The sequence below is a fragment of the Salvelinus alpinus genome, chromosome 8 (genome assembly GCF_045679555.1).
Source record: "Salvelinus alpinus chromosome 8, SLU_Salpinus.1, whole genome shotgun sequence".
NCBI classification, from domain to species: Eukaryota; Metazoa; Chordata; class Actinopteri; order Salmoniformes; family Salmonidae; genus Salvelinus; species Salvelinus alpinus.
This window is the reverse complement of record NC_092093.1, coordinates 9780715-9804551: the sequence shown is the minus strand read 5'-3', so window position 1 is coordinate 9804551 and position 23837 is coordinate 9780715. Positions and strand designations below refer to the sequence as shown.

At 44.6% G+C, this 23837-nt stretch overlaps 1 protein-coding gene and 1 long non-coding RNA gene across 2 annotated transcripts in view; both read left to right on the top strand.

Moving 5' to 3' along the window:
* The window catches only part of LOC139582537 (signal-induced proliferation-associated 1-like protein 1), a 246065-nt gene extending 230821 nt beyond the window's left edge, over window positions 1-15244 (top strand). Inside the window, exons 18-26 of the mRNA XM_071412624.1 lie at window positions 2643-2740; window positions 3024-3514; window positions 5005-5187; window positions 7029-7227; window positions 9900-10128; window positions 10412-10564; window positions 11009-11126; window positions 12885-12963; window positions 14299-15244. Of these exons, the coding sequence (XP_071268725.1) occupies window positions 2643-2740; window positions 3024-3514; window positions 5005-5187; window positions 7029-7227; window positions 9900-10128; window positions 10412-10564; window positions 11009-11126; window positions 12885-12963; window positions 14299-14442 (1694 nt within the window). The 3' untranslated portion in view covers window positions 14443-15244. The remainder of the gene's footprint in view (window positions 1-2642; window positions 2741-3023; window positions 3515-5004; window positions 5188-7028; window positions 7228-9899; window positions 10129-10411; window positions 10565-11008; window positions 11127-12884; window positions 12964-14298) is intronic.
* A 1793-nt stretch (window positions 15245-17037) lies between these two features.
* Window positions 17038-19356, top strand: LOC139582522 (uncharacterized). Its single transcript, XR_011676375.1, has 2 exons — window positions 17038-17546; window positions 17912-19356. It is a non-coding gene; the product is annotated as an uncharacterized lncRNA (long non-coding RNA).
* The last annotated feature ends 4481 nt before the right edge of the window (window positions 19357-23837 follow it).

Genomic DNA, 23837 nt, shown 5'->3' with positions numbered 1-23837 from the left:
ACAGTCCTCTCTGTTTTCTACTGTTCTTCATCTCTCTACAGTCCTCTCTGTTTTCTACTGTTCTTCATCTCTCTACAGTCCCTCTCTGTTTTCTACTGTTCATCATCTCTCTACAGTCCTCTCTGTTTTCTACTGTTCATCATCTCTCTACAGTCCTCTCTGTTTTCTACTGTTCTTCATCTCTCTACAGTCCTCTCTGTTTTCTACTGTTCATCATCTCTCTACAGTCCCTCTCTGTTTTCTACTGTTCTTCATCTCTCTACAGTCCTCTCTGTTTTCTACTGTTCTTCATCTCTCTACAGTCCTCTCTGTTTTCTACTGTTCTTCATCTCTCTACAGTCCTCTCTGTTTTCTACTGTTCTTCATCTCTCTACAGTCCTCTCTGTTTTCTACTGTTCCTCATCTCTCTACAGTCCCTCTCTGTTTTCTACTCTTCGTCTCTCTACAGTCCTCTCTGTTTTCTACTCTTCATCATCTCTCTACAGTCCCTCTCTGTTTTCTACTCTTCATCATCTCTCTACAGTCCTCTCTGTTTTCTACTCTTCATCATCTCTCTACAGTCCTCTCTGTTTTCTACTCTTCATCATCTCTCTACAGTCCCTCTCTGTTTTCTACTCTTCATCATCTCTCTACAGTCCTCTGTTTTCTACTGTTCTTCATCTCTCTACAGTCCCTCTCTGTTTTCTACTCTTCATCATCTCTCTACAGTCCCTCTCTGTTTTCTACTGTTCTTCATCTCTCTACAGTCCCTCTCTGTTTTCTACTCTTCATCATCTCTCTACAGTCCTCTGTTTTCTACTGTTCATCATCTCTCTACAGTCCCTCTCTGTTTTCTACTGTTCTTCATCTCTCTACAGTCCCTCTCTGTTTTCTACTCTTCATCATCTCTCTACAGTCCTTCTCTGTTTTCTACTCTTCATCATCTCTCTACAGTCCCTCTCTGTTTTCTACTGTTCATCATCTCTCTACAGTCCCTCTCTGTTTTCTACTGTTCTTCATCTCTCTACAGTCCCTCTCTGTTTTCTACTCTTCATCATCTCTCTACAGTCCCTCTCTGTTTTCTACTGTTCATCATCTCTCTACAGTCCCTCTCTGTTTTCTACTGTTCTTCATCTCTCTACAGTCCCTCTCTGTTTTCTACTGTTCATCATCTCTCTACAGTCCCTCTCTGTTTTCTACTGTTCATCATCTCTCTACAGTCCCTCTCTGTTTTCTACTCTTCATCATCTCTCTACAGTCCCTCTCTGTTTTCTACTGTTCATCATCTCTCTACAGTCCCTCTCTGTTTTCTACTGTTCATCATCTCTCTACAGTCCCTCTCTGTTTTCTACTGTTCATCATCTCTCTACAGTCCCTCTCTGTTTTCTACTGTTCTTCATCTCTCTACAGTCCCTCTCTGTTTTCTACTCTTCATCATCTCTCTACAGTCCTCTCTGTTTTCTACTGTTCATCATCTCTCTACAGTCCCTCTCTGTTTTCTACTGTTCCTCATCTCTCTACAGTCCTCTCTGTTTTCTACTGTTCATCATCTCTCTACAGTCCCTCTCTGTTTTCTACTGTTCTTCATCTCTCTACAGTCCTCTCTGTTTTCTACTGTTCTTCATCTCTCTACAGTCCCTCTCTGTTTTCTACTGTTCTTCATCTCTCTACAGTCCTCTCTGTTTTCTACTGTTCATCATCTCTCTACAGTCCCTCTCTGTTTTCTACTGTTCCTCATCTCTCTACAGTCCCTCTCTGTTTTCTACTGTTCATCATCTCTCTACAGTCCTCTCTGTTTTCTACTGTTCATCATCTCTCTTCAGTCCTCTCTGTTTTCTACTGTTCTTCATCTCTCTACAGTCCTCTCTGTTTTCTACTGTTCTTCATCTCTCTACAGTCCTCTCTGTTTTCTACTGTTCCTCATCTCTCTACAGTCCTCTCTGTTTTCTACTGTTCATCATCTCTCTACAGTCCCTCTCTGTTTTCTCTGCTCTCTGCATCATCTCTCTACAGTCCTCTCTGTTTTCTACTCTTCATCTCTCTACAGTCCTCTCTGTTTTCTACTGTTCCTCATCTCTCTACAGTCCTCTCTGTTTTCTACTGTTCATCTTCTCTCTACAGTCCTCTCTGTTTTCTCTGCTCTCTGCATCATCTCTCTACAGTCCTCTCTGTTTTCTACTCTTCATCTCTCTACAGTCCTCTCTGTTTTCTCTGCTCTCTGCATTATCTCCCCTACTTTATCCCCTCTCTTTCTCTTGCACACACAAACCACCCCACATAGCCGTGTCTCCCCCTGGGTTCGTTGCTCACTAATTGCCTGTTCTGTCTATTTCTGTGTGGCTGTTGTGTAACACCTGGCCAATTACATTATATAGACTTGTTTATTTATACACACACACACACACACACACACACACACACACACACACACACACACACACACACACACACACACACACACACACACACACACACACACACACAACCACAGACAGGCACACACACTGTACGTATGGCTGTGGAAAAATTGTAGCTAGTTTTTCAAGATGAATGGCTCTAAGGACCATGTACGGAAACCTGTGGGATAATATTGTGTGTGTGTGTGCTTTAGATGCTCCTGTGTCTAAGTCTGGTCCTGTGGGATAATATTGTGTGTGTTTTAGATGCTCCTGTGTCTAAGTCTGGTCCTGGGTACTCCAGCGCGCCACGCATCCAGAGGCAGGAGCAGGTCATGCACCACTCCCCCAAGAAGAGCTCCCAGGTCAGGCTTCCCCCTGCACCACACTCCCCTGTCCTCACCTGGACCAGGGTGGAGGACCAAACATACAGTACTTCTTAACCCAACCATTTGGGGTGCATCTCAATAGTCCAAAATTACTTTCTGTCCTCATCAACTCTACTTCATCTGCACTGACCTGAAGACAGGATCTCTTGTCCAGGTCTTTCAGACTATTCAGATGACTCCGTTATGTTGAATAAAACCCTCTGCTGTAGCTGACTCCTGTCTAACCCATCTCTCACCCCCCCACCCCCCTCCCCACCAGCCTGAGGGTCCTTCACCCTCCCAGCCTGAGGGTCCCTACTCCAGCAGTAACACCCTGTCCAGCACGGCCTCGAGTGGGGGCCACAGCGACACCGACAAGTGGTTCGACCTGGGGGTCCCCGGGGGACCAGGAGAGGCCCCTGACTCTGAACCCAACGGCCTGGGAGGGGGGTGCCTCCAGGGGGCCTCGGCCGACAGCGGGATAGACACCTCATCCTATGGAGGAGGGGGTGGGGGCCACTCACACCCCCACCAGGAGATTTCCAGTTCCCTCTTGGCTCCTGGGGGTAGAGAGGGGAGGGATAGAGCTCCGTCCCCCTGGCATAGCCCCACTGAGGGGTGCAGGAGGGTCCTGGAGAGGTCTTCCCCGGCCGCAGAGAGCTCACAACCGCCAGGGGAGAGGGGAGAAGGGACGGCTAGGACTCCTCCTACACGCCTACTGGTTAGAGATGGCAGCTCGTACAGTCTGAGTGATGCAGGATCGCACTCCAGGTATGAATGGGTGGGTTGGACAAGGCAAACACACAGTAGACACACACACAGTAGACACACACACAGTAGACACACACACACAGTAGACACACACACACAGTAGACACACACACACAGTAGACACACGCACACAGTAGACACACGCACACAGTAGACACACACACACAGTAGACACACGCACGCACACAGTAGACACACGCACACACACAGTAGACACACGCACACACACAGTAGACACACGCACGCACACAGTAGACACTCGCACGCACACAGTAGACACACGCACGCACACAGTAGACACACGCACGCATACAGTAGACACACGCACACACACAGTAGACACACGCACACACACAGTAGACACACGCACACACACAGTAGACACACGCACACAGTAGACATACACACACACACAGTAGACACACACACACAGCAGACACACACACAGCAGACACACACAACCTCCATGGAGTCATGTGACCGTGACATTAGCGAGGTCCGTCGCCTCTCTTTCTAGGGAACCTTGAATAATATTTCTTTCTGTTAAGCAGTAGAGCTGAAATGGATGAACAGTATCGTCTGTCACTAAGGGAAACGGTGGCGTCTGTCACTAAGGGAAACGGTACCGTCTGTCGCTAAGGGAAACGGTACCGTCTGTCGCTAAGGGAAACGGTACCGTCTGTCGCTAAGGGAAACGGTACCGTCTGTCGCTAAGGGAAACGGTGTCGTCTGTCGCTAAGGGAAACGGTGTCGTCTGTCGCTAAGGGAAACGGTATCGTCTGTCGCTAAGGGAAACGGTGTCGTCTGTCGCTAAGGGAAACGGTGTCGTCTGTCGCTAAGGGAAACGGTGTCGTCTGTCGCTAAGGGAAACGGTGTCGTCTGTCGCTAAGGGAAACGGTGTCGTCTGTCGCTAAGGGAAACGGTGTCGTCTGTCGCTAAGGGAAACGGTGTCGTCTGTCGCTAAGGGAAACGGTGTCGTCTGTCGCTAAGGGAAACGGTGTCGTCTGTCGCTAAGGGAAACGGTGTCGCCTGTCGCTAAGGGAAACGGTGTCAACGGTAGCACAATACAGTGGCCTTGGTTTGATATTTTGATACTGTAGCAGAACGCACACACTTCCTGTTCCAGAAATAGAGGTTGAACGCCAGTAGTCCATTCATGTCATCCTCTGCTCTGACGTTGTTAGGGAAACGACTATGTAACACTCTGTAATCTCTACTAGTCTACTGCGGAATCTACAGATCAGCCTTTCTAAAAATGGGTTTTTAGCTCGTAGTTTTTAGCTCAAAGTCTAGATTATGTTTTTAGCTCATAGTTATTAGTTCAAAGTCTAGATTATGTCCATGCCAGAGATTATAGTATTTTGGCCCTCCATGGCCGCTAGTTGAATCTCCCTGCAGTGACCTTTCTCTCCTCTCCCCCTGTCCTCCTCCTCCCCTCCTCTCTCCTCCCTCTTTCTCCCTTCTGCCCCGCCCCCTGTACTCCTCTCCAGTTCCAGAGGCCACTCCCCCCGTGAGGACTCGTCTTCCTCGGCCACCTCCCCTTGCTCCCAGACGTCGGTCTCTCTCGGCCCCAAGACCTTCTACCCCCGTCAGGGAGCCACCTCCAAGTACCTCATCGGCTGGAGGAAGCCAGGATCCACCATAAACTCTGTCGACTTCGGAGACAACCGCAAGTAAGACCAGGAGGAAGTGGCCTTGTACCTTAGAATAGTTCCTCTTTCAATACTTTATCGCCACCTTGTGGCTAAAAGGAATATTACATACACTGATTATAGACAACTACATTATACAGTGAATATAGACCACTACTTACATTATACAGTGAATATAGAAAACTACTGACATTATACAGTGAATATAGACAACTACTGACATTATACAGTGAATATAGACAACTACTGACATTATACAGTGAATATAGACCACTACTTACATTATACAGTGAATATAAGACAACTACTGACATTATACAGTGAATATAGACAACTATTGACATTATACAGTGATTTATAGACAACTACTGACATTATACAGTGAATATAGACAACTACTGACATTATAGACAACTACTTACATTATACAGTGAATATAGACCACTACTTACATTATACAGTGAATATAGAAAACTACTGACATTATACAGTGAATATAGACAACTACTGACATTATACAGTGAATATAGACAACTACTGACATTATACAGTGAATATAGAAAACGACTTACATTATACAGTGAATATAGACCACTACTTACATTATACAGTGAATATAGAAAACTACTGACATTATACAGTGAATATAGACAACTACTGACATTATACAGTGAATATAGACAACTACTGACATTATACAGTGAATATAGACAACTACTGACATTATACAGTGAATATAGACAACTACTTACATTATACAGTGAATATAGACCACTACTTACATTATACAGTGAATATAAGACAACTACTGACATTATACAGTGAATATAGACAACTACTTACATTATACAGTGATTTATAGATAACTACTGACATTATACAGTGAATATAGACAACTACTGACATTATACAGTGAATATAAGACAACTACTGACATTATACAGTGAATATAGACAACTACTTACATTATACAGTGAATATAGACAACTACTGACATTATACAGTGATTTATAGACAACTACTGACATTATACAGTGAATATAGACAACTACTTACATTATACAGTGATTTATAGATAACTACTGACATTATACAGTGAATATAAGACAACTACTGACATTATACAGTGAATATAGACAACTACTGACATTATACAGTGAATATAGACAACTACTGACATTATACAGTGAATATAGACAACTACTGACATTATACAGTGATTATAGACAACTACTGACATTATACAGTGAATATAGACAACTACTGACATTATACAGTGAATATAGACAACTACTGACATTATACAGTGAATATAGACAACTACTGACATTATACAGTGAATATAGACAACTACTGACATTATACAGTGAATATAGACAACTACTGACATTATACAGTGATTATAGACAACTACTGACATTATACAGTGAATATAGACATTATACAGTGAATATAGACAACTACTGACATTATACAGTGAATATAGACAACTACTGACATTATACAGTGAATATAGACAACTACTGACATTATACAGTGAATATAAGACAACTACTGACATTATACAGTGAATATAAGACAACTACTTACATTATACAGTGAATATAGACATTATACAGTGAATATAGACAACTACTTACATTATACAGTGAATATAAGACAACTGCTGACATTATACAGTGAATTTGAGTGAGTTCATTTGCATGATATTGGGCTTTATGTATGATCCGGTTTGTGTCTATAACTTGATTAAATGGCTTTTACTTGAATATCACAGCTAACAAAGTTATTGGACAGTCACATTGCTATGTCTTTTGCATGGCTGTATTATCTGACCCCTGCTTGTTATTGTGTGTCTCCAGGAAGTCTCCAGGGGAGGGAGGAAGTGGAGGAGAGGGGAGTGGCAGCGGAGGACGAGGGGGTCAGGATGGGGGTCACAGCAGACCCCATCACGCCCTCCAGCCACACCTCACCCACGCTAAGACCACCGCGGAGGACGATATGAAGAGACTGAGTCCAGACAGCCCTCCCAAACACAGACGACACAAGGTCAAGGACAAGGTACAGGATATTAGTTTGTAACATTGTGGTTGAATATTCCTTAATGGATTATCTTTCCTCCCCCCCAAATACTGCAACCATACTCAAACTTTTAAAGATAGCAGAGCTACAACTTTTGATTGCAAATTAAAGTTACAGATTGCACTTTAAATCCTTCATCATGTCATGACTTTAAATCCTCTATCATGTCATAACTTTAATCCTCCATCATGTCATAACTTTAATCCTCCATCATGTCATAACTTTAATCCTCTATCATGTCATAACTTTAATCCTCCATCATGTCGTAACTTTAATCCTCCATCATGTCGTAACTTTAATCCTCCATCATGTCATAACTTTAATCATCATGTCATAACTTTAATCATCATGTCATAACTTTAATCCTCCGTCATGTCGTAAATTTAATCATCATGTTGTAACTTTAATCCTCCATCATGTCATAACTTTAATCCTCCATCATGTCGTAACTTTAATCATCATGTCGTAACTTTAATCCTCCATCATGTCGTAACTTTAATCATCATGTCGTAACTTTAATCATCATGTCGTAACTTTAATCCTCCATCATGTCGTAACTTTAATCCTCCATCATGTCGTAACTTTAATCCTCCATCATGTCGTAACTTTAATCATCATGTCATGACTTTAATCCTCCATCATGTCATGACTTTAATCATCATGTCGTAACTTTAATCATCATGTCGTAACTTTAATCCTCCATCATGTCATAACTTTAATCCTCCATCATGTCATAACTTTAATCCTCATGTCATGACTTTAATCATCATGTCATAACGTTAATCCTCCATCATGTCATAACTTTAATCCTCCATCATGTCATAACTTTAATCATCATGTCATAACTTTAATCCTCCATCATGTCATAACTTTAATCCTCATGTCATGACTTTAATCATCATGTCATAACTTTAATCCTCCATCATGTCATAACTTTAATCTTCCATCATGTCGTAACTTTAATCCTCCATCATGTCATGACTTTAATCCTTCATCATGTCATAACTTTAATCCTCCATCATGTCATAACTTTAATCCTCCATCATGTCGTAACTTTAATCCTCCATCATGTCGTAACTTTAATCCTCCATCATGTCGTAACTTTAATCCTCCATCATGTCGTAACTTTAATCCTCCATCATGTCGTAACTTTAATCCTCCATCATGTCGTAACTTTAATCCTCCATGTCGTAACTTTAATCCTCCATGTCGTAACTTTAATCCTCCATCATGTCGTAACTTTAATCCTCCATCATGTCGTAACTTTAATCCTCCATCATGTCGTAACTTTAATCATCCATGTCGTAACTTTAATCCTCCATGTCGTAACTTTAATCCTCCATCATGTCGTAACTTTAATCCTCCATCATGTCGTAACTTTAATCCTCCATGTCGTAACTTTAATCCTCCATCATGTCGTAACGTTAATCATCATGTCGTAACTTTAATCATCATGTCGTAACTTTAATCCTCCATCATGTCGTAACTTTAATCCTCCATCATGTCGTAACTTTAATCCTCCATCATGTCGTAACTTTAATCCTCCATCATGTCGTAACTTTAATCATCATGTCATGACTTTAATCCTCCATCATGTCATGACTTTAATCATCATGTCGTAACTTTAATCATCATGTCGTAACTTTAATCATCATGTCGTAACTTTAATCGTCATGACTTTAATCATCATGTCGTGACTTTAATCATCATGTCGTGACTTTAATCATCATGTCGTAACTTTAATCCTCCATCATGTCGTAACTTTAATCCTCCATCATGTCGTAACTTTAATCCTCCATCATGTCGTAACTTTAATCCTCCATCATGTCGTAACTTTAATCCTCCATGTCGTAACTTTAATCCTCCATCATGTCGTAACTTTAATCCTCCATCATGTCGTAACTTTAATCCTCCATCATGTCGTAACTTTAATCCTCCATGTCGTAACTTTAATCCTCCATCATGTCGTAACGTTAATCATCATGTCGTAACTTTAATCATCATGTCGTAACTTTAATCCTCCATCATGTCGTAACTTTAATCCTCCATCATGTCGTAACTTTAATCCTCCATCATGTCGTAACTTTAATCCTCCATCATGTCGTAACTTTAATCCTCCATCATGTCATGACTTTAATCCTCCATCATGTCATGACTTTAATCATCATGTCGTAACTTTAATCATCATGTCGTAACTTTAATCGTCATGACTTTAATCATCATGTCGTGACTTTAATCATCATGTCGTGACTTTAATCATCATGTCGTGACTTTAATCATCATGTCGTAACTTTAATCGTCATGACTTTAATCATCATGTCGTGACTTTAATCATCATGTCGTGACTTTAATCATCATGTCGTAACTTTAATCATCATGTCGTAACTTTAATCATCATGTCGTAACTTTAATCATCATGTCGTAACTTTAATCATCCATCATGTCATGACTTTAATCCTCCATCATGTCATGACTTTAATACTCCATCATGTCATGACTTTAATACTCCATCATGTCATGACTTTAATCATCATGTCATGACTTTAATCATCATGACATGACTTTAATCATCCATCTGGTGTGTTTTTATTATATTCACTTATGATAGCAAGTGACAACAGTTTAACTCTCTCTATCTCGCTCCCCTCCAGTCCTCATCCTCAGGCCAGCCCCCTACCCGTCCGTCTCTCCACCGCACCCTGTCTGATGAGAGTATCTACCGGGGCCAGCGTGTCCCCTCTCTGAGGCTGGGGGACCTAGAACCAGACCCCACCCTGGGTAGTGACGTGTTATTCAGCTGCTCCACGTTGCCACGCTCTCCCACCACCCGCGGGGTGCCCCTCAGACGACCCTCGTACAAACTGGGGATCAAACTACACGGTGAGAGGAGCCGTATTGACCCAGGGCTGGGGAATGTGGTACAGACAGCTTGAGACAGTTCGGCGCGTTGGTGATGAGGTGGATCTGGGGGGGATAAAGGCTGTTCTCCCTCTTCTGGTAGAAAGTGTATTGACCTACATTTTGGTAAAAATATTCATTACATTTATTATCAAGAATTATAGTGTTCTGTAGTTTATTTTTCAATGAGAACTGATGGAATTCAGTCTGTCTTCTTCTAGGAATGTCCACGGTCCTAATCGGTCCTCCTGTCTTCTCTCTACAGGGGATCTGTCTGCGTCTGACATGTCATTGGCTGAGATGGTTGAGCGACAGCGCCACCCCCTCCCCCAGGAGCTGATGCCCCTCCCCCCCTCTGAGAGCAGGGACAGCCCCCTGGACTGGACCCACCTGGTGGATGTGGCCAATACCTTCGAAAGTAAGAGTTGTGTGTGTCTGGACTCACCTGGTGCATGTGGTCAATACCTGCAAAAGGAAGAGACAGGGAATGACTGTATACTATGAACACTACATAGTAATGATGTGTCTCCCGTGACAACAGTTACTACTACAATTTGTCTCAACCTTATCTTTAATCACATTCTCTTTCTCTTCCTCTCTCACGTTTTCCTCTGACTATCCTATCTCTCTCTTCCTCTTATTTACTCTACCTCCTTCCCTCCCCCCTTCCTCTCCCTCCTTCCTCACCCTCCTTCCTCCCCCTCCTTCCCTCTCTTCCTCCCCCTCTTTCCTTCCTTCCCCCCTCTTTCCTCCCTTCCCCTCCTCTTCCCTCCCTTCCTCCCCCTCCTTCCTCCCCATCTTTCCTCCCTTCCTCCCCCTCTTTCCTTACCTTCCTTCCTTCCATCCCTCCCTCCCCCTCCAGTCCAGAGAGGGTTTGTGTTCAGTGATTCTAACCACAGAGGTAGTGGAGCCTCCAGCCCTCACCAGTCACAGACCAGCCTGGACCTCCAGCCTGCCCCTCTGTCCAGACCTTCATCCAGGTAACCCTCACCACACAGACCAGCCTGGACCTCCAGCCTGCCCCTCTGTCCAGACCTTCATCCAGGTAACCCTCACCACACAGACCAGCCTGGACCTCCAGCCTGCCCCTCTGTCCAGACCTTCACCCAGGTAACCCTCACCACACAGACCAGCCTGGACCTCCAGCCTGCCCCTCTGTCCAGACCTTCACCCAGGTAACCCTCACCACACAGACCAGCCTGGACCTCCAGCCTGCCCCTCTGTCCAGACCTTCATCCAGGTAACCCTCACAGACCAGCCTGGACCTCCAGCCTGCCCCTCTGTCCAGACCTTCATCCAGGTAACCCTCACAGACCAGCCTGGACCTCCAGCCTGCCCTCAAAGCTCATCACTAAGCTAAGGACCCTGGGACTAAACACCTCCCTCTGCAACTGGATCGGGCCGCCCCCAGGTAGTAAGGGTAGGCAACAACACATCTGCCACGCTGATCCTCAACACGTGGGCCCCTCAGGGGTGCACGAGTCCAACACCATCATTGCCTGATCACCAACAATGTTGAGACAGCCTATAGGGAGGAGGTCAGAGACCTAACAGTGTGTTGCCAGGACAACAACCTCTCCCTCAATGTGATCAAGACAAAGGAGATGATTGTGGACTACAGGAAAAAGAGGACCGAGCACGCCCCCATTCTCATCGACGGGGCAGTGGAACAGTAGTAGAACAGGTTGTGGAACCAGGAACCTGTAGTGGAACAGGGAACCTGTAGTGGAACAGATTGTGGAACCTGTAGTGGAACAGATTGTGGAACCTGTAGTGGAACAGGGAACCTGTAGTGGAACAGATTGTGGAACCTGTAGTGGAACAGGGAACCTGTAGTGGAACAGATTGTGGAACCTGTAGTGGAACAGGTTGTGGAACCTGTAGTGGAACAGGTTGAGAGCTTCAAGTTCCTTGGTGTCCACATCACCAACAAACTAAGATGGTCCAACACACCAAGACAGTCGTGAAGAGGGCACGGGAAAGGGGGATACCTAGTCAGTTGTACAACTGAATGCGTTCAACTGAAATGTGTCTTCTGCATTTCACCCAACCCGTCTGAAGAGGACGTGACAACGACTTTTCAATAGACTGTCAGAGGCGGTGTCAGAGGAAGGCCCTAAAAATTGCCAAAGATCCCAGCCACTCTAGTCACAGACTGTTTTCTCTGCTACCGCACGGCACGCGGTACCGGAGTGCCAAGTCTAGGTCCAAAAGGCTTCTTAACAGCTTCTACCCACAAACCATAAGACTCCTGAACAGATGGCTACCAAGACGATTTGCATTTAACCCCCACCCCCCCTTCCGCGTTTTTTTTTTACGCTGCTGCTACTTGCTGTTTATTATCAATGCAATGTCACTTTACACCGACCTACATGTACAAATTACCTCAATTACCTCGACTAACCTGTATATAGCCTCCACATTGACTCGGTAGCGGTACCCCCTCTATATATCCTCGTTATTGTTATTTTATTGTGTTATTTTTTTGTTTTACTCTAGTTTATTTAGTAAATATTTTCGTAACTCTTGTTTTTATTAAAACTGGTTGGTTAAAGGTTTGTCAGTAAGCATTTCACACGCGCTTGTGACTAACTACATTTAATATGTTACGAATATGTAAGTGCTTCACATCAATCTCTTTAAATAAAGATCCAATATAGATGACGCGTTAGGTGACACGTTAGGTGACACGTTAGGTTTGTGTGGTTAAATGTATGTTTAACTCTCTGTCTCTCCAGTGAGGGTCCAGCAGGTCTGGAGAGGAATGTGACCAAGCTGGAAGCCGTGGTCAAGATGCTACAGGATGACCTGAAGAAGGTAACACACACACACACACACACACAATATGTCTCATCTCATAATTTCAGCAAATTGATGTGGAAAAATGGACGTCAATAACCACACAAATCAATACATGCACTTAGCTTCGCAACTAACCATCAAAACAACAATACTCATACTAATGGACTACACACAGACACACACACACACACACACACACACACACACACACACACACACACACACACACACACACACTCTTCTGCTCAACCCATTGTCCCTTCTGAGAGACGTTCGGCTTTATCTTCCTCCGCTCTGTAGAAGGTTGGTAGAGGATTGGCTGCTTACTTAAAGCTACTTACTGTTAACACATTTTTAATTTATTTTTATTTAACCTTTATTTAACGAGGCAAGTCAATTAAGAAGAAATTAATATTTCCAATGACGGCCAAACCCTAACCCGGACCACGCTGGGCTAATTGTGCGCCGCCTTATGAGACTCCCAATCACGGCCGGTTGTGATACAGCCTGCAATCGAACCGGGGTCTGTAGTGATGCCTCTAGCACTGAGATGCGGTGCCTTAGACCGCTGCGCCACTCGGGAGCCTATATAGAGTTATCATCCCTAGCAGTGTTATAGTTACCGTCTGTTATATAGAGTTATCATCCCTAGCAGTGTTATAGTTACCGTCTGTTATATAGAGTTATCATCCCTAGCAGTGTTATAGTTACCGTCTGTTATATAGAGTTATCATCCCTAGCAGTGTTACAGTTACCGTCTGTTATATAGAGTTATCATCCCTAGCAGTGTTATAGTTACCGTCTGTTATATAGAGTTATCATCCCTAGCAGTGTTATAGTTACCGTCTGTTATATAGAGTTATCATCCCTAGCAGTGTTATAGTTACCGTCTGTTATATAGAGTTATCATCCCTAGCAGTGTTATAGTTACCGTCTGTTATATAGAATTATCATCCCTAGCAGTGTTATAGTTACCGTCTGTTATATAGAGTTGCCGACTCTTAACTTAAACATGTATCCCTTGTCTCACCTTCTCTCGCCGTCTCCCTCCTTCTCTCGCTCTCTCCCTCTTTCTCTCGCTCTCTCCCTTCTTCTCTCCCTCTCTCCCTTCTCTCCCTTCTTCTCTCCCTCTCTCACTTCTTCTCTCTCTCTATCCCTTCTCTCCCTCCTTCTCTCCCTCCTTCTCCTCCCCTTTTAACTCTTCTTTCTTTCTCCCTTCATCTCGATCTTTCTTTTTTGCTCTCTGTCCGCCCTTGCCCTCTCTCTCTCCCTCTGTCCCCCTCCTTTCTCTCTCATCTTTACCCTACACACCCTCTTATCCCTCCCTCTCCCTCTCCCTCCCTCTTGTAGGAGCGTGAGGAGAAGCAGCGTCTCCATCTGCAGATCAAAAGGCTCTGGGAGGATAACCAGCGGCTGCAGGAGGAGTCCCAGAGCTCTGCTGCTAAACTCAAAAAGTTCACAGAGTGGGTCTTCAACACCATCGACATGAACTGAGAGACAGAGGAGGAGGAGAGGGTGATGATGATGAGGAGGAGGAGGGTTCTACCACATTGACCAGAAGAGGAGGGGGAGGAAAATGAGAAAGGAAAAGAGTAACTGGAAAGAGAGAGGACCAGTATCAACCCCAAAAACATTCCCCTTCTCCCTTGCACAAACTGAAGTACTAATTCCACTCTCCATGCCTCTTCCTTGTCCCCGGAAGTTTTTATTTCACTCTCTGAAGTGCCAACTAAGGTTTCCTCTCTCAACTACCCTCTGAAACTCAGGATTAGCTAGAAGGACATTCTTCTTTTGTTAAATAATGAAGGATTACTTTCATACTGTGGGATTTGAAGGGGAGCTGTGTGTGTAATTGTGATGGGCTCTCGGTACTGCCAAGAAATACTGGAGCTCAGAAGACTAGAGCATTGTCCTCCTCCTCTCCTCCCTCACTGTCTGAGCTGACTTCACTCTGGGGGTGGTAGGAAGACTCAGACATAAAGAGAGACTTGTGTTTTACCCCAATAGCCAGCCTCTCAGTGGCTGTACAGTACATCTCTTCAGCTAAGGCTTCAAAGCACGTAAGAGCACAGCGTAACTGTAACAGCGTAACTGTAACTAAGAGCACAGCGTAACTGTAACTAAGAGCACAGCGTAACTGTAACTAAGAGCACAGCGTAACTGTAACAGCGTAACTGTAACAGCGTAACTGTAACTAAGAGCACAGCGTAACTGTAACAGCGTAACTGTAACAGCGTAACTGTAACAGCGTAACTGTAACAGCGTAACTGTAACAGCGTAACTGTAACAGCGTAACTGTAACAGCGTAACTGTAACAGCGTAACTGTAACAGCGTAACTGTAACAGCGTAACTGTAACAGCGTAACTGTAACAGCGTAACTGTAACAGCGTAACTGTAACAGCGTAACTGTAACAGCGTAACTGTAACAGCGCGTAACTGTAACTAAGAGCACAGCGTAACTGTAACAGCGTAACTGTAACAGCGTAACTGTAACAGCGTAACTGTAACAGCGTAACTGTAACAGCGTAACTGTAACAGCGTAACTGTAACAGCGTAACTGTAACTAAGAGCACAGCGTAACTGTAACAGCGTAACTGTAACAGCGTAACTGTAACAGCGTAACTGTAACAGCGTAACTGTAACAGCGTAACTGTAACAGCGTAACTGTAACAGCGTAACTGTAACAGCGTAACTGTAACAGCGTAACTGTAACAGCGTAACTGTAACAGCGTAACTGTAACAGCGTAACTGTAACAGCGTAACTGTAACAGCGTAACTGTAACAGCGTAACTGTAACAGCGTAACTGTAACAGCGTAACTGTAACAGCGTAACTGTAACAGCGTAACTGTAACAGCGTAACTGTAACAGCGTAACTGTAACAGCGTAACTGTAACTGCGTAACTGTAACTGCGTAACTGTAACAGCGTAACTGTAACAGCGTAACTGTAACAGCGTAACTGTAACAGCGTAACTGTAACAGCGTAACTGTAACTAAGAGCACAGCGTAACTGTAACAGCGTAACTGTAACAGCGTAACTGTAACAGCGTAACTGTAACAGCGTAACTGTAACAGCGTAACTGTAACTAAGAGCACAGCGTAACTGTAACTAAGAGCACAGCGTAACTGTAACAGCGTAACTGTAACAGCGTAACTGTAACAGCGTAACTGTAACAGCGTAACTGTAACTAAGAGCACAGCGTAACTGTAACTAAGAGCACAGCGTAACTGTAACAGCGTAACTGTAACAGCGTAACTGTAACAGCGTAACTGTAACAGCGTAACTGTAACAGCGTAACTGTAACAGCGTAACTGTAACAGCGTAACTGTAACAGCGTAACTGTAACAGCGTAACTGTAACAGCGTAACTGTAACAGCGTAACTGTAACAGCGTAACTGTAACAGCGTAACTGTAACAGCGTAACTGTAACAGCGTAACTGTAACAGCGTAACTGTAACAGCGTAACTGTAACAGCGTAACTGTAACAGCGTAACTGTAACAGCGTAACTGTAACAGCGTAACTGTAACAGCGTAACTGTAACAGCGTAACTGTAACAGCGTAACTGTAACAGCGTAACTGTAACAGCGTAACTGTAACAGCGTAACTGTAACAGCGTAACTGTAACAGCGTAACTGTAACAGCGTAACTGTAACAGCGTAACTGTAACAGCGTAACTGTAACAGCGTAACTGTAACAGCGTAACTGTAACAGCGTAACTGTAACAGCGTAACTGTAACAGCGTAACTGTAACAGCGTAACTGTAACAGCGTAACTGTAACAGCGTAACTGTAACAGCGTAACTGTAACAGCGTAACTGTAACTGCGTAACTGTAACAGCGTAACTGTAACAGCGTAACTGTAACAGCGTAACTGTAACTGCGTAACTGTAACAGTAACTGTAACAGCGTAACTGTAACAGCGTAACTGTAACAGCGTAACTGTAACAGCGTAACTGTAACAGCGTAACTGTAACAGCGTAACTGTAACAGCGTAACTGTAACAGCGTAACTGTAACAGCGTAACTGTAACAGCGTAACTGTAACAGCGTAACTGTAACAGCGTAACTGTAACAGCGTAACTGTAACAGCGTAACTGTAACAGCGTAACTGTAACAGCGTAACTGTAACAGCGTAACTGTAACAGCGTAACTGTAACAGCGTAACTGTAACAGCGTAACTGTAACAGCGTAACTGTAACAGCGTAACTGCCCCATGTGGAAACCATGGAATCTCATCTCATCTCCCTGTCTCCACTTTTCCTCCTCTGCAAATTTGACTTGTCTGATGCTACCTCTGTCTACACTACCCCAACAAACAGGTAGACAGATGGACCGAGGGAAGGGGCGGACAAGTAGACAGACAGGCAGACAGACAGGTAGACAGGCAGGCGGACAGGCAAACAGGTAGACAGGCAGGCGGACAGACAGGCAGGCGGACAGACAGACAGGTAGACAGACAGACAGGTAGACAGACAGACAGGTAGACAGACAGGCAGACAGACAGGCAGACCGAGGGAAGAGGCAGACAGACAGGCAAACAGGTAGACAGACAGACAGGTAGACAGACAGACAGGCAGACCGAGGGAAGAGGCAGACAGGTAGACAGACAGGCAAACGGGTAGACAGGCAGGCAGACAGGCAAACAGGTAGACAAGCAGACAGGTAGACAGGCAGACAGACAGGCAAACAGGCAGACAGACAGGCAAACAGGTAGACAGACAGGCAAACAGGTAGACAGGTAGACAGACAGGCAAACATGTAGACAGGCAGACAGGTAGACAGACAGGCAAACAGGTAGACAGACAGGCAAACAGGTAGACAGACAGGCAAACAGGTAGACAGATAGACAGGTGGACCGAGGGAAGGGGCAGACAGGTAGACAGGCATGCAGACAGGTAACAGGCATGTAGACAGGTAGACATGCAGGTAGACAGGCAGGTAGACAGATGGACTGAGGGAAGAGGCAGACAGGCAGACAGGTAGATAGATAGACAGTGGGAGGGAAAAGACAGACAGAAAGCCAGCCCTGTGTTGCCAGCTGGTTTTTCTGTGCATTCATATTCCTCAATCTACAGGGAACACAGATCTGTACGTCTGTAGGAACAAACACCTAGAGAGAATGAACACCCGTCCGTATCTCTCCTGTACATATCAACTAGCTCTCTGTGGTTTACTGTACAGTCTGCAATCAGACCATCAACACGTTGTACTGGTTTGGACCGGGTCATTGAGAGGTACATGGACTCACTGTCATTAGGGCTACATCTGAAGGAGAACTTAACACGAGGCAGGGTGGTTTTGGTTGACAGACATTCCTCTATACTTCTCCCGTAGTGCCCCTTACTAGTCTGGTTGGCCTGTAGTGTGTCACGACCAAGCCTATATAGCTGGCATACACAAGGCTACCATACACACACTCTTACCCCACAACCATACACACACTCTTACCCCACAACCATACACACACCTCTACCCCACAACCATACACACACTCTACCCCACAACCATACACACACTCTTACACCACGCCCAATCCTCCACTGAAACGTCTGCCATTTTGAATCCTACAACTAACTACAGATGCTTGTGACACTTTGACCAAACCGGACAGCAAAACGTCATTCCAGGACCGCTTCAAAACAAAAAAAGCCATCATTATCAAGGACTCCATGATCACATGACATGGGTGAAATCAGGAGCATATTGGTGATTAGGACTGTGTGGGTCTTAAAAGCAATAGCAAGGAGTACAACCAAACTCCCTATTCGTCTCAGTGGAAAGATCTGAAGTCAGACATGGGGACCGTAAGGTTTGAGGCGGCCATCTTAAAGGAAAATTCCACCCAAAATGCCGCTTCATATAATGCAAAACAAATGCATCATAACAGCTGTATTTCTTTATTTTGCTAAATTTCTATATCTTGGAAAACTTGATTTGCTGACATGCAAAACATTTTGGGAATGTATCAACAGTGGACTAATGAAACAAATACCACAAGAGTTTTTTTGGGGGGGTGAAATTTTCCTTTAAGATGGCCGCCTTTTCTAAAACTTTTCTAAGCGCAAAGGGACGTCCTCTGCCTTTGGTAACTATGCGCTGAAGAGAAGGAGAGAAACAAAGGAAGACAGATGTTTTCTCCTTCACCATCTCAAAGAATGTTAATTCTGTGAAAACTTTTCAAATTCCTGATCGACGAATCATTTTAATCGGGGGGAGGGGGGACATTTTCGGATGTATTTATGTCTTTGTACATTATAAAATGAATAAATAAGTTGTTTTTGTTGCGTACAGTGCAACTGAAGTTGTCAGTGTTTTCGTTTTCTCTTGAAAAATGTCATTATTTTATGATTTAAAATGGATTCAAATGATTTCCATTCTTACTATTAAAGCCTGATATTATGGTTTCTACTAGCTCTGGTCCATGGCATTACTGCATTTTCCTCCACACCCATTAGTGGAGAAACACGTACTTACACCCCAGACCAGAGCTAGCTTTCTATGTTATTAATATCTTGTTTCGTAGGTGCCAGAGCCTGTTGTTGCGTACAGGACCATCCAGTGATGAAAAGTGGAACTGGCACAACTTAAATCAATGTGCAGCCATGATCCATCCACTGTGTTGAAATGCTCTCTCTGTCTCTCGCTCTCTCTCGCGCTCTCTCGCGCTCTCGCTCTCTCTCGCGCTCTCTCTCTCTCTCTCGCTCTCTCTCTCTCTCGCTCTCTCTCTCTCGCGCTCTCTCTCTCTCGCGCTCTCTCTCTCTCGCTCGCTCTCTCTCGCGCTCTCTCTCTCTCGCGCTCTCTCTCTCTCGCTCTCTCTCTCTCACGCTCTCTCTCTCTCACGCTCTCTCGCGCTTCAACCTTGTGAAGCTACTCTGATTGCAGTACAGTTTAACATGTCCAGGTGTTTAGATTTGAATCAATGAATCATTTCAATCTGTTCCTGTGGAGTTTGTTTTCTTTAATCCACTGATATGGAGTCATAACCTGTGATCTTGGCTTTATAGCCCAACTCCTACGGTCACAGTTGGCAAGACAGCACAAACAGATCTGGTACGAGACTAGGGAAGCAGGGATATGCCCTTTTTGAATAACAACGACCTGTAAAACAAATAAAAGGGACGGCTTCTTATGTAAACTGAGCGATTACCTGGTAACAGACACACCAACCTGTCACGTTTCTTTGGAGCTGCTGCTAGACCAGTGTGTTATAATGAAGGAACACTATCTCTCCACCTGCGTACAGACACTATCTCTCCACCTCGTACAGACACTATCTCTCCACCTGCGTACAGACACTGTTATAATGAAGGGACACTATCTCTCCACCTCGTACAGACACTATCTCTCCACCTCCGTACAGACACTATCTCTCCACCTCGTACAGACACTATCTCTCCCCCTCCATACAGACACTATCTCTCCACCTCGTACAGACACTATCTCTCCACCTCCGTACAGACACTATCTCTCCACCTCGTACAGACACTATCTCTCCCCCTCCATACAGACACTATCTCTCCACCTCGTACAGACACTATCTCTCCACCTCCGTACAGACACTGTTATAATGAAGGGACACTATCTCTCCACCTCGTACAGACACTATCTCTCCACCTGCGTACAGACACTGTTATAATGAAGGGACACTATCTCTCCACCTGCGTACAGACACTATCTCTCCACCTCCGTACAGACACTATCTCTCCACCTCGTACAGACACTATCTCTCCCCCTCCATACAGACACTATCTCTCCACCTCGTACAGACACTATCTCTCCACCTGCGTACAGACACTATCTCTCCACCTGCGTACAGACACTATCTCTCCACCTGCGTACAGACACTATCTCTCCACCTGCGTACAGACACTATCTCTCCACCTCCGTACAGACACTGTTATAATGAAGGAACACTATCTCTCCACCTCCATACAGACACTTTCTCTCCACCTGCGTACAGACACTGTTATAATGAAGGAACACTATCTCTCCACCTCCATACAGACACTATCTCTCCACCTGCGTACAGACACTATCTCTCCACCTCCGTACAGACACTATCTCTCCACCTCGTACAGACACTATCTCTCCACCTCCGTACAGACACTATCTCTCCACCTCCGTACAGACACTATCTCTCCACCTCGTACAGACACTATCTCTCCACCTCCGTACAGACACTATCTCTCCACCTCGTACAGACACTATCTCTCCACCTCGTACATACACTATCTCTCCACCTCGTACAGACTGTTATAATGAAGGAACACTATCTCTCCACCTCGTACAGACACTATCTCTCCACCTCCATACAGACACTATCTCTGCACCTGCGTACAGACACTATCTGTCCACCTCCCTACAGACACTATCTCTCCACCTCCGTACAGACACTATCTCTCCACCTGCGTACAGACTGTTATAATGAAGGAACACTATCTCTCCAACTCCGTACAGACACTATCTCTCCACCTGCGTACAGACTCTGTTATATTGAAGGAACACTATCTCTCCACCTGCGTACAGACACTATCTCTCCACCTGCGTACAGACACTATCTCTCCACCTGCGTACAGACACTATCTCTCCACCTGCGTACAGACACTATCTCTCCACCTCCGTACAGACACTATCTCTCCACCTGCGTACAGACTGTTATAATGAAGGAACACTATCTCTCCACCTGCGTACAGACACTATCTCTCCACCTGCGTACAGACACTATCTCTCCACCGGCGTACAGACTCTGTTATAATGAAGGAACACTATCTCTCACCTCCGTACAGACACTATCTCTCCACCTAAGTACAGACACTATCTCTCCACCTGCGTACAGACACTAGAGGTCTCTAATCTATACTCTAACCTCTGTTGGGTTGAGGGGTCTCTAATCTATACTCTAACCTCTGTTGGGGTGAGGAGGGTCTCTAATCTATACTCTAACCTCTGTTGGGGTGAGGGTCTCTAATCTATACTCTAACCTCTGTTGGGGTGAGGGTCTCTAATCTATACTCTAACCTCTGTTGGGGTGAGGAGGGTCTCTAATCTATCCTCTAACCTCTGTTGGGGTGAGGAGGTCTCTAATCTATACTCTAACCTCTGTTGGGGTGAGGAGGGTCTCTAATCTATACTCTAACCTCTGTTGGGGTGAGGGGGTCTAATCTATCCTCTAACCTCTGTTAGGGTGAGGGTCTCTAATCTATACTCTAACCTATGTTGGGGTGAGGAGGTCTCTAATCTATACTCTAACCTATGTTGGGGTGAGGAGGGTCTCTAATCTATACTCTAACCTCTGTTGGGGTGAGGAGGGTCTCTAACCTATACTCTAACCTCTGTTGGGGTGAGGGGGTCTAATCTATCCTCTAACCCCTGATGGGGTGAGGGTCTCTAATCTATACTCTAACCTATGTTGGGGTGAGGAGGTCTCTAATCTATACTCTAACCTCTGTTGGGGTGAGGAGGGTCTCTAATCTATAATCTAACCTCTGTTGGGGTGAGGAGGGTCTCTAATCTATAATCTAACCTCTGTTGGGCTGAGGAGGTCTCTAATCTATACTCTAACCTCTGTTGGGGCGAGGGTCTCTAATCTATACTCTGACCTCTGTTGGGGCGAGGGTCTCTAATCTATACTCTAACCTCTGTTGGGGCGAGGGTCTCTAATCTATACTCTAACCTCTGTTGGGGTGAGGGTCTCTAATCTATACTCTAACCTCTGTTGGGGCGAGGGGTCTCACTTCTCCTCATAAAAATATTCCACTACTGATCATTTACGCCGATTCTGTTTTCTTAAACAGAAGCATACGGAACGAAACAGCGAGGGAGCTACCTGAATCTCTCCAATAGAAACGTGTTTTTGTTGCAAAAAGGCAACCGTTTACAATTGTTTGGGACTAATGTTTACACCCCAATACTCATCAATACCTAGTGTGTATTCACTAGAAGTCAGCGCACCGGGTTCCTGGCAAAACCACTTGAAAGCTGCGAAGCGCACCGTACTCGGTCCGTAGCCTGCGCTAGCTAGAGAGCACTCCGGAACTATGGAATTGTGTCTAGAATGTTTATAACAATGGCGGAGTTCCAAGATGGAGTCTGAGGTTCCAAGATGGATTCTGTCGGTACTGTGTGTGAGAGAGAATGGATCTGTCGTCCAACTCATCTTGTACCTCCGTTACCGTACCAGTGACTGACGAAGACCGTTAGTCGGGGGTTGAAGTGAGATGTTATTAATAGATTTTTTAGTGCCCTAGTTTTGTACTCTTGTCGTTGCATTTCAAAGTAATACATGACAAACTGTCACGTAAGGCAGAGGGGTTGAAGTTGAGTTCCATGTTCTCGCAGACACACACACACACACACACACACACACTTGCCTTACACAGTACCAGCTCTGTTCCTCCGTTCTGAATGCTCTGTCACGTTGGTCTTTCCTTTTTTTCATTTCTCTTATTATTTTTCTATTCTGTCATTACTTCTGTGAAGACAGTTAAAAGATGAGAGAGTCTGGGAATGTGAATGTTCAAAAATGTTCAGTTTTTTGTAATTATATTTTTCTGTAAAGTCATCTTTGCACACTGTTTAGTACAAACGATAGTTGCGACTGGATAGTATCGAATGTGTTGGAAATGAAACGACTCCTGTCTGTTATCTAAATACACTTTTATTTCTCTCAAAGTTCATACCAAGCGGCAGCCTATTCCCCTAGATAGTACACTACTCGTCAAAAGTAGTGCACTATATAGGGGAATAGGGTGCTGTTTTGGACGGCCCCTAAGTATTGCTGGTAGTGTTGTATTGGCCAGACTAGGGGTTCATAGGGGTACAGTAGTCTGTTAGAAACATGGGCCCTGAGTCTAGTTGTAGACACAAACAAACCACTATGACGAAGTCAA